Here is a 12,511-nt window from a genome sequence, read left to right on the forward strand (position 1 = left end):
ACCTGACACAGATGCTAGACAGAGCTGGCTAAGACAGTGAAAGGTGAACCTGGATCTCACTATCTGATCTCTCCAGCTTCTTGGAAATTTAATACCCTACGCCAGAGTCCAGCATCACTGGGCAACATTTCTGTGGGTGAGTTTGGAGTGGGTGGAGGAGCTATCCTAAGGGAACAACCTACTGCTTTAACGGTGATTAAAAATATAGCTTAACCTAGAGCAAGGTTTTTCTTACACTGCATGGAAATAGGTGAAAATAAAAGAAAAAAAGGGTAAGAAACCCACTGGGTTTGTTGGCTCAGAGACTCCCGCTCAGGGACAATTTTAGAAGAGCTCTGTGCTTTGAAATGTGGCTGCTCATTCTTGTTCTTGATCAACCATAGCCTTTCTCACCTGATTTCCGTATAGCATCACTTAGAGCTTTACGTGTATCTAAATATATATATATGCTTATATCCAGATGTGTTCTTTCCTCTTGATTATCGAATCTTTTAAGAAATCTCCACAGTTGTTCCCTCCGGGCTCTCACAGCACTGTTCATAGCAAGCCATCAATTGTGACCAACTCCTTGAAGTCAGTAGGCATCTTCCCTCAAGTCAGGTCTTGAGGAGGAAGCACTGTGGCCTTGCCCACGGCCTGTGAGCTCTAAATACCATCTGAGGTTGCTCACAAGCTCTCTACGGTTGAGGCCAAGTCATTTATATAAAGAGGCTTTTGTGCTCAACACTTTTTGTTGGATTTTTTCAGTGTGGTAAAGACATCTATATGATCTAAACGAACAGCAGGAAACCTGACTTCCTCATCACACAATTCAAAAGACTCACAGGTGAATTATGCATTCGGTATTGTGAGAGCTTCTCAATTAACAATGGCAGATACCACCCAGAGTTTCCCCCAAAAAATGTTAGAAAAAGGATCCTTCACCACACATTCGTTTCCCTACAAGTTTCCTGCCTGTTTCAAGGAGGGTTTTTAAGAACACACACTTTGAATTACAAATACCGTTTAATGAAGAAGGAATAGCTGCAGTGGCAGAAAAAACAAACACACATTTTTGGGACTGGGCATGCAGGACCCCCAGGTTATGCTTCAGTTTCTTCATTGGTTACCTGGGCAACATAAACCCGTCTCTGCTTTTCTGAGCCACTACAAGTCCTTATGCAAAATGGGTAGTCTGTATGCTACATATCTGGGATGAGTACATTTCTGATGGAGGAAAATTGGTAAAACAGTGTATGCAGTGAAAATATGGTTCTAAACACCTGAAGGTAACCCATGAATACCTTCTCACAGATTGCAAAGGGCTCTATTTGTATGGTCTCAGGTGTTGATTATTTATCAAAAAGCCATGATGCATTTAAATACATGGTACCCATTACATGTGAGCATCTCCCAAACATCAATGCCTACTGATGGGTGAAAAAAATGACGGATAGAGAGCTGCATACTGAATCATCTCAAGTGGCTTCCAGATGTGCTGATAGCATCTGTTTTGAGTTTTGGCTTATAGCTAATTTAGGGGCAAGACTAGAAATTAAGCCTTTGGCTTCTTGAGACAGCCATGGATTCTGAATTACACTGCATTCAAGTTCTTAAATGTTCAGAAGCCATTGTCCATGTAATTAAAAAAGACCCAGGCTTATTTCAGCAAGCGTGGTTCAGTGTTTCAGTAGGAAGACTCTGAAACCTCAGTATCCAAAAGAGAGAGTAACATTTGATCAATTCCATTTTCTTTTTAAATGTGGGTTTTCGCAGAACAGTATTTTCAGTCTGTACTCTTTTTTTTTTTTTTTTGATGTTTTTAACATGTTTGTCGAGCACTTGCTTTGGACCAGCCGCTGGACTAAGTTCTGGGGTACATCAACTTAAAACAATTATAGATAGATGGATGGATGCACACATGGATACATGAACGGGTAAATGGATGGATGGCCTAATTTCAAAGAGATCATAGTCTGGTGGGGGTAAAATAAATTAACCTTAATACAGCATGATATGTAGTAGTAGGGGAGTCTAAGGGGGAAATTTAATACATGTATCTAGAAAGGTCAAGGAAAATCTTCATGGTGATGGCAGATTTGGACTGAGTTCAATTGTGAAAGATGAGTAAGAGTTTGTCAGACTGAAAAGTATAAGAAGGATATTGCAAGAATGTACAATGATGCAGGGAAAAAAGGCATAAAAAGTGAATATTAGAAGCCTTGTATGTGACTGGCATTAAGCACAGCATGGGAACAGTGTGGGCATGGGAGTGAGGATCAGCCTGGAAAGATGAAGGAGAGTGTGAGCCCCTTGGTTCAGAGTTTGGACTTTTTTCTGTAAGAAGGTATCATGATCACATTTGCATTTTAGAAAAGAAAGGAATCTTAGAGGGAGAAGAAACTGGAAAATAGAATGCCAGTTAGGAACATTTTGCAGTAGACGTTCACACAGCAACCACGAGGGCCCGAATAAAAGCCATGGCAGTGGGCTAGTGAGTGGATCACAGAGATAGAGTTTCTCAGGAGGCTGAACCAACAGAGCTTTTGACTCAGTGAATGTGTGGAACGAAAGAGAGAAATGAATCAAAGATTTATTCTGATTTCATTGACTGGGTGAATGAATGGTGATGCCATTGAGAAAAAATGTAGAAAGACAAATGGATATGTTCCCAAACATAAGACCTAGTGAATTGAAAAGTCCAGGAATCCTCCTTGGCCTCAGGTCAGACCTGCCTGGATTCGTCAAAAATATAAAGAAAAAACATGAAGCTTCACACAAAATAAGGCCTTTGAGAAACCTTTTCAATGAATTTAAGTATGATGGGAAACCAGATCTCAAAAAAGAGAAAGATTGCCCATTTTTTGCCATGTTTGTGTCATTTTGCAGGCTAATATTTTGTTTTGTTTTGTTTTCTCAATCTATTCCCTGATCATATTTCAAGGTTTTGCTTTTACGCATCAGAATGACAGGAAGTTTTCAGTGTGTGTTTCCTTCAAGTTTGGCCTCAACCTTATTTTCAGGATTAGGCGTTTGTTTTTCCATTTGCCTCCATGACAACGAAGTCCAGAATTCCTATATATAGTCATCCAGCGTCCATTGTCCCCCTGGCCATTGTATCACAGTCTTGTGCGTCCAGGCCGGAGAGCTCCACCGATGACAGTAGACAAGGAGGTGCCAGAGTCCTTGGCCTGGAGATTTTCAAGGCATAATCAAAAGAAGGAAATAAAATAATATGACTGCCTTTAGAGATGTATGTTCCCCCTTAGACACTATCCAGAAGGAATGAAAATGGTTTGTGTTCTAAAGCTTAGTTTCGAATATAATTTTCTTTTGGAATAGTCCATAGATAAAGAACATTTTTGAGGCTCTTCAGAAGAAATACTTGGAAAGTTGCATTGGTGATTTATGGTTTTTGTTGTTTCTCTGGATGCCAAATTCTGCACAGTGTTAACAGCACTTAAGAAACAGGTTGTTTTGAGAACAGGAATTAAATCGAAGTACAAAGGAATTCGGATAGAACCAAGAAAAATCTTTTAAATGAGCAGACTTCTTGAGTCTGTGAATCATCTTGATAGCTCTGTGTTACACACTGTTGTAGTAACTTAAAACAATATATGTGTACCTGGAGTTAAGAAAGTTGTCCACAAATTCAATCCAGGAAACATTTTCTTAAGTACCTTTCCAGGCACTTCTAAGCAATTGGGATACATCAGTGAAAAAGACAGCATGAACCCTAGCTCCTGTGGAGCTGACATTACCTGCTTGGTTGTCATTTCAGATTGACAGGAACAATGCGTTGTGTGCCTATATAGCACGGTTGTCCACAAATTCAATCTAACGGATATTTTCTTAAGTACTGTCATTAAGTATTTATGGTGATAATTAAAGTTTATGAAGTTTGTAAAGAACCTAACAGATTATCTTGTCTAAAGGCACCTAAAAAAATTACTGCAGTAAAAAACACATAACATGGGAATTTATCCTCTTAACAAATTTCTAAGTATATAGGATAGTATTGTTAACTGTATACACATTGTTATGCAGCAGATCTCTAGAACTCTTTCGTCTTACATGACTGAAACTCTATATCCATAGAACAACAACTCTCCACTTCCTTCTACCCACAGCCCCTGGCAACCACCATTCAACTGTCTGTATGGGTTTGACTGCTCTAGCTGCCTCATGGAGGTGGCATCATGCAGTATTTGTCCTTCTGTGACTGCCTTATAGCATATACCAAGATTTCCTTCTTTTTTAAGGCTAAATAATATTCGTGTGTGTGTGTGTGTGTGTATGTGTGTGTGTGTTATACACCACATTTTCTCTCATTCACATGTTGATGAACGCTTAGGTTACTTCTACCTCCTGGCTATTGTAACTAATGCTATAGTGAGTACATATCTCTTCAAGATCCTAATTTCAATTCTTTTGGATAAATACCCAGTCGTGGGATTGCTTGATCGTATGATAGTTCTGTTTTTAATTTTTTTTGAGGAAATTCCATGCGATTTTCCGTGAGACTGTACCATTTTGCATTCCAGACAACAGCACACAAGGGTTCCAGTTTCTCCACAGCCTTGCCAGCACTTACTTTCTTTTTTTTGATAATCACCATCCTAACTAGGGAATCCTTTTCAAAATGCCTTAAGCATTTTAATTTCATTTAAAATGTAAATACATGTATTCACCAGTATTGTGATACAGGGTAAAGCCTATGTATTTGAATCTGGTTCCTTTGATTGAAGTTCCCTGTTTCCTCCCTTGCATAAACCACACTCACCTACACTGTGTTGTGTGCTACTTCCAGTTTCCATTTCTTTGAAGTGGAATGAGAACTTAGACATTTGTAAAACAGTCTTAGAGCAGAGTCCTTCAAGATTTTTATGATCTCAATCTTTTATAGTTGGTCTTGCCAAAATGTAACTTAACAGTAATTTTTTTTAGCAACTTGACTTTATCAAGTCTTTTCAAAGCATTCAACATAGCTTTCATAGAAATAACACTTTTATACCTATATTTTATCTTATAGAATATTAATTAAATTGAATGAGCTCAGTAGCAAATATAACTGGTACAAAAAAGTTTTAGGAGCAAATGAAACTGATGATTCTTGTTAGCATTAGGTCCAATGCCAAAAGCAGAAATGGATGGACCTGCTAGAGGATGGTGCACAACATCAGCCTAGACGCCACTGTTGCCATGGTTCTTCTTTGGTTAGAATGTTTTAAGGTCACAGACATTGATCTAGCCAAGTTTGCTTAAGGAGGACTTGTAAATGTAATACGAGGTATAATGAGATCAGGGCAAGAATCACAATGTGTATGTGTTGGCAAAGCATAGAGGAAAGCAAAGAGTTCTGTTTGGATTGTTGGGAAAAATCTTCACAGAGGGCGTGACATTTCAGTTGAGTTTTGAAGGATGGGTAAGAATTTGTCAGGCAAAAAGAAGAGAAAGCGCACTGGTGGCCTTGATCAAGGATCCCCCAAGGATGCAATACGTGGCATGTGCGAGGAATTGGAAGCTAGCTGGAAGTGAGGCTGGAGACATGGGCTGAGACCAGACTGAATAGCTTTACTCTTGAGCAATAGGGCACAGTCATATCATAATCATATATGAGTAATGATATGTATACTGGCTGAACTAGAATTGATCTTAGAAGAAGACCAGGTAGGAGGTTTTAAGAGTTGCCCACATGTGATAGGAGGAGCTGAATGAACAAGGGGTAGGGAAGGCAGGACTAGGGAGGAAAATGAATGGAGGTGGGTCATGAGGCATGTCTCTGAGGCATGATACCTGTTTAAATGTGCTGCCACAGGAAAGGGAGAAATCTGAAACCCTGAAGGAAGAATCTCACAATTTGAGCTCGAACAAAGTGGTGGGCCATTTACCAACATTCAGAACGCGGAAGGAGATGTTTAGGGAAAGATGGTGTCAGTTCTCAATGTGGTGAGTTTCAGGAGTCCATCAGACACAAAGCTTGAACAGTTTTTCAGCTTTAGATGAAGACTCAGATGATCACAAAGCTCAGTAGGTTTCCCATTGCAGAATTCTGTATCTGGTCACTACAGATTCCTGGATCACTGTCGCATACATTAAAATACTGAAACTATTTTTGTCCTTTGCCTAAGTTTATTAGCAGTTGTATAATAGAAGTTGCATGCCATCCCAAAAGTTTCCTGACTGTTAAATAAAGTACATTTTTTAGCTGCCCTCTTACCTTTGTTCGTGTGCCTTTCTCAAATTTTCTTGACTAGAAATATTATTTCTTGACTAGAAATAATGGTCTATACGTCTAGCTTATTTGGGTTCTCCCTCAACCTCCTCACTTTGGGCATTTCACAGTATCTTAAGTTATCCACAGATAATATTCTGTTTCTAATGGCCCATGCTACCAACCATTAGTTGCTAAATAGTCTGCTTTTCGAAAGAAAATTACAATCCATGTATTATTTTGAACTTCCTATGCTATTTTAGAACTTGGCGATTTTAAATTGTCCCTTACACAACCTACCCCACCCTCTGATGTACATGTTTTTCTGTTCAGACTCATCATTTCTTTACCCTAGGGAAATTAGGTCATTTTTTTTTCATTGTGATAATAATGTAGTTGTTGAATTTCTGTTTAGTTTCTCCAAAATGTATGACTTAAGGTGGAGGTGTAGTGAGTTGAACGTTTAGGTAACTGTATGTCTAGTGTTGATTTCATTAATTAGCACACTAATTAATACTAGTTATATTTATTAATGGACACTCATAGTTCTCTTGACATCCCCTCTCCATCTCTCTCACTCCCACATTCTATGAGGCACAAAGTGCTGCTTTTTCCTTCCTTCTCCTGCCTCTTTATAAATACCTCTATTAAAACATTTTGTTTGCATTGTATCACAATCAATTATTTACATCTTTGTCTGAGAAAGTGAGTTGCTTGAGGTCAGGGCTCAAGTCTTACTGTCCCAGAACAGGGTCTCCTATTTACTTAAATGCTCAGTAAATATTTGCTGAATGAATGGGTGTAATTGAATCACTTGCCCCTTGGCCACCTCTAAAATTTGCTTGCCTAAAATTCCTTGTCTTATATTTTTTCTTGGTGCTTGATTCACAGTGACCAACAAGCCTGTCTCCCAAGTCTGCACAAAAATCTAGCTCAAATATAATGAAATGTAGTTGCTGGCACCGAGGTACTGCTGCTCCCTTTCACCTTCACTCACATTCTCTATGCAGGGCTGCAGAAAATTGAGAATTGATCCTCCGGTATGGCTTCCTCTTTGTATCACTTAGAGTATGCAAGGGGGCTGTCCTCTGTGGCCCCTACAATTTGCTGCCCAATTGACTCTTATGCTTCCCTGTGTCTTCCTTAATCTTACAATAGCTGAACTCTCCTGTTACTGTTCGTTTGTTCTCTTTGCCTCTTTTATTCCTTCAATCAGTGGGGTAAGTTTGCTAGACACGGAGAGGCCTATATTTTCATAAGTCAACTGCTCAGCTCTCTCCCCTAATAAATATGAGTTTCTAGAAGGCATCTCTCATGTCTTCTTTGACTTCGAATCCCCAGAGCCAGCACATGACCTGGCACTAGGACGGTGTTAACTAAATGTTGTGGAATCAGAACTGTGAATACTCAAGAAAGTCTCGTTCTCTCGGGCTTAGAGTCCATTTATTTGTCGTTTGCCTTTATAAAGTCAAATTTCTTGTGTTTGTCTCTATGCTGACTAAGTTTTGGAGAAAAAAAGGAAAAAAAATAAAAACAACTCAAACTGTTATTCTGGAGAGCTGTAATTAGCCAAAAAAAAAAAAAAAAAAAAATCCAATTTCTCCAGGAACATGAAAAATGAGAGGGTTAGGGTGTTCCATTTAGAATTCAGCAATAGAAATTTCTAGAATAGAAATCCTGAGATGTTCAAGAGCAACGAAAAAGCACCCATCCCTCACTTGCATTTGTGTGTCTTTCTTTTCCCAGGCAAACCCCACTTGAGGAATGTTAGAGTGTTATTATTTGAGGACAATTTATCAAGCATCTAACTAAAGCATGACATTTAGACAGATAGGTTTCCAGTTCTGGGTATTTGCAGGGCTTATCTTCACAACTTACTTCTAGAAATGTCTCCTGCGTGGTCCCTTATTTTGTTTATATAAGTATTTTGAAATTTCGGATATTCTGTCTCTTTTACTTGAGTCTTGCTTTTTTTTTTTTTAAATAATGCTTCAAAATGTTAAGTGTTTTCTTCCGTATTCATTTTAATGTTATTTTCTATCTATTCTGTTATCATTTGCATCTGTTCTAATGTTATTTTCTTAACTATTTTAACCTTTCTATCACTTTGTCTCTTTCCTCTCTGCTATGTGTTTATTGCTGAGAGAACGCTCATGTTCTTTTTGGCTCCTCTGATTCGTATCACAGAACCCTAGAGGTCACCATTGAGAACAGATGCCTAAGACACAAGACTCAGACTTTATAATCAGACAGGTCTTTGTTCAAATCCTCCCTCTGCTTCTTTGTATCTGTGTGACCAGTCATCCTCAGCTTCAGCTACGTCACTGGTAAAATTGAGATGTAAACTCAATTAGACCGCACACCATAGTTGTGAGAATTCATTGCTGGCTTCTGAATAAATTCTAAATCCTGTAGGCACTGTGACCATCGTTGCTAAAATTCTAGTTTGATCCTGATTTTAATTCATTTCTTATGATAGCTTACAAACTGCAGAACTGCATATAACTTAATTAAATTTATTTTATGACTACAATTATACATTATAATTTCATTTCTGAAACTTCGCATGTAATTAAAGTCACAAGTCAGAGAATAAAACTCTTTTCTCAGACTGTATGTGTCAGGGTTGGTTGGTTGGTTGGGAATGTATGGTGATGCTAAGCCATGACCTGCTTTTAAAGTCTTTGCTGTTGGTTCCATTGTGGATACCACTGGCCATAGAGGTGATAAAGATGTAACTTGTGTGAGCCGCAGCTGGGTGCAGAACTTCCCACTGAATTCACATCCGTGTGATTCAGCTGCTGTATTTCCCCATGACCAGAATTCTGACTCTCTCAACACAGGGATATTTTTAACCTTTCCTTCCTTAAGCTCAAAATGAAAGAAAATAGTCTTAATGATGATTTTTAACTTATGTGACATGCCCTTCGCAGCTAACAATCTGTTTGCCTTTCTAACCTGGGCACAAAACGACCTCCTTCCTGCTCTTCAGGCCATGCTTCATGAACAAACAGGAATTTTATGTAGCTTAGCAAGTGGGCTTTTTAAGGATCGGTGGAATGATACACACTCATGTCTTTATCACTTTAGTGCCCAAAGTGCTAAAATCCTACATTATTCACAAATTCCACGTGAGCGAGAGCGAAATTGAGAATGTTGGCAGCAAAGAGGAAAGTAAAGCCCTAAGAAAATACAAAAAGTTGTAACCTGGGCATTGTTACAAATGTATCATAAATGATGGGATTTTCTTATTTTTGTCAATAAACCTGTCCATCTGATTTTAACCAGGAGGGAAAAAAAAGGAATTGATGACAGGGACACATCAGCTGTTCCTTTTGCACTGCCATTTGAGAAGGGCGATGAGCCTCTGTTTCTTGGAATGCTTTTCCCGTGACGACTTGCATTTTTATTTCTTCAGGTTTTCCATACTATATAAATACCAGAGTTAAAATTTTGAGTTTGTTTTTTGAGATGAATGAAATAATATGCAATAGGCCCTAGAGACAAGATAAAAATGTGTGAACTAAAAGAGACTGGGGTCCTTGGAGGGGGTCTGCCTGACACATCAGTGCATGTATTGAGTTGGGAGTGGATGGAAGGTCTGGGAGTGCATTCATCTGGCTTATCATCTGATGAGGAGCCATTCATTTCTTTATAGTTTTGCTAGAAAGGGACTGAAGATGTCAGGTACCTGTTATCTGAGACCACTGCCAGCATCCATACTAATCTGGGAGAGCCAGGGATGTGCCTTGTTATGGAGGGGACTGTGACTCCTTTAAGACCTAGACCATCACTTGGGAGATTTGTTTTGGTCACTGGGTGGATTTGTGGATAGTGGACAGATCACAGGCCAGCAGGACCTGGCTTTGACCTTGTTGGTTATAGAAGAATTTCTATTCTTTAGAGCTAAGAGTGCAAACTAGGACCAACATTACCAAGAGGACAGAAGCTATCTAGGGATCCTGGCTGGCAGTGCTCAACTTAGAGCTCAAGCCTGTGATAACAAGAGAGGTAGAGTGTGTTTTGTGCTTCATTGTACATGTGTTTCAAGCAGAAACTATACTTGAGGGCTTAAATAGAAAACATCTCAAACAATCCATGAAATGGTAAACAAACCTGCTATTGAAAGAAAGAATGAGAAATTGACAATTGCATTATTGTGATCCAGAGTGGGTTCATCAGCTAGGGTAGAGGAATAAAGAAAAAGGAGATAAAAGAACTGGGTAAAATGAATTCAGTTGTCATTCCTTTCTTCCTTTGTCTTCCGTTTACACCTGGTAATGAACCTATGGAGGCTTAGAGAGATTGTTCAAGTTTCCTTTTGTTTTATTTTGTGTGTGTGGCAGGTTTGTTTACAATTTCCAAAGGGGTTTTTCTCAATCTTGAGGAATATGAATTGAGGAGGCGGGGAGGAGGACAAGAAGGGGAAGATATTTGAGTGTTTTGCAGACAGGCGGTGGCCCAGCAATCAGGGAGGCTGCTCTGCTTTTGTTTTCCTGTTCGAAGAGGCTGACGGGATGGATGGTGCTGGTTTCATCAAGTATGGGTTTTAGAGAATTCCTCCATGTCCTGCCTTAGGGAATTATGCTTTGGAAAATTAAGTGTCCATCAAATCAGGAGGAGGCTTGTACAGTTTCTATCCCCTTTTCCCCCTGCTTTTTGAAAGGCTTAAGAAAAGAGCCCTTTGTTTTCTTTTCAAGGAAAGTTACACTGAAATTCATCTGTGTGGTATTCATGGACTTCATTTGTGTCAGTCATAGGCAGCTGTAGGTTATATAGGACAATGTTTTTGCATTTCTAACCTCCACATTGAAAGCAGCATGTTGGGAAAAGGTTCAAGACCTTTTACTTTTCCTCTCCCCCAACCCCTTTATTTATTTATTTTTACTTTTCTCTCTCTCTCTTTTTTTTTTAATTCAAAGAAGAAACGCTGAGATTTCCCCTCCTCCCTCCTAGATCAGATTTCTCCACCACATGCCATTGAAGCTTCTCGGGGTTAAGATTTGTGCCTGTCATTTCCGACATTTTCCTCAGAATCCCGAACTTTAAAATACCTTTCAGGGAAACTTGTTTGGAATTTCATTTTAATGGGATTTATGAATAAATCTCCATCTTAATGCTGACTAAGCTTTAAACATCCATTCCAGGAGAACGCTATTGGATTTTTATATTTTAAAATTTAAATCACTTGAGTGTGAAGGCATAAAACATTTTTATATTTGTGTGAGTGCCTTGTGCTTGAGCATTTCTGTTAAAGACTGATTTTTTTTTTTATTTGGTTGGCTTGAATAAATCTAGGCTGCAAAGGAGGAGATGTTGCATCATGTCCTTTCCTTTCTCGTGTAGACGCCTGTGTACATTATGCGGGTTTCTTTTCTCACCTACCGGGACGGGTATTTTGTGGCAACCTGTTGCCATGCTGTAATTTCCTTTAAAAAAAAAAAAAAAAAAAGTTTACTTTCTTCCTATGCTTTGAAACCTTTAACCTCAAAATTTTAATTTTAAATGCCATGAGCCCTCAAAGTCAGATTAAAGAGGTGATAGTTCCTCCCGACATGCATTCCCCAAATCTGTGTTGTAGAGTGTAAATGAAGATAAAAGACGGAATCATAATCATCCCTCTTAAAAAAAAAAAAAACCTCAAAACGTTGGTCGAAAGATGCAAATGTTCAGTTATAAAATTAATAAGTTCTGGGGATCCAATGTGCCGCATAGTGACTGTAATTTATAATACTGTGTGGTTTACTTGAAATGTGCTGGGGGAGTAGGTCTTGGGTGTGTTCCCTGCACTTTACAAATGGTAACTGTGAGATGATGGATACGCTCATTAAATTGATGTGGTCATCATTTCACAATGGATACACATATCAAATCATCATCTTGTACACTGTAAGTATAAACAATTTCTGTTTGTCAGTTATACCTTAGTAAAGCTGGAGGGTAAAAAGAAACCTGATGTCAGGGGTTTTTTTCAAGTGTCGAACCTCTACTGTGTTCTCTGTGCCCCGTGTCATTTTTCCCATCTCTTCACAGATTCATCATATTCAGAGCCCCCAGATGTTCAGCAGCAGTTGAACCACTATCAGTCAGCTGCCCTGGCAAGGAACAACAGCCGTGTTAGCCCTGTGCCTCTTTCTGGGGCTGCTGCTGGCACTGAGCAGAAAACCGAAGCCGTGCTTCACTGCGAATTCTGTGAATTCTCCTCCGGCTACATCCAGAGCATCAGGCGCCACTACCGGGACAAGCATGGTGGGAAGAAGCTTTTCAAGTGCAAAGACTGCTCCTTTTACACAGGCTTTAAGTAAGTGATGTCACGAA

General features: G+C 39.1%; 1 protein-coding gene across 1 annotated transcript in view; it reads left to right on the forward strand.

The window, feature by feature from the left end:
* The window catches only part of ZNF462 (zinc finger protein 462), a 153,591-nt gene that overhangs the window by 98,988 nt on the left and 42,092 nt on the right, over window positions 1-12,511 (forward strand). Inside the window, 1 exon segment of the mRNA XM_031654382.1 lies at window positions 12,227-12,494. Within this exon segment, the coding sequence (XP_031510242.1) occupies window positions 12,227-12,494 (268 nt within the window).

The sequence above is a fragment of the Papio anubis genome, chromosome 13, assembly GCF_008728515.1.
Source record: "Papio anubis isolate 15944 chromosome 13, Panubis1.0, whole genome shotgun sequence".
Taxonomy (NCBI): domain Eukaryota; kingdom Metazoa; phylum Chordata; class Mammalia; order Primates; family Cercopithecidae; genus Papio; species Papio anubis.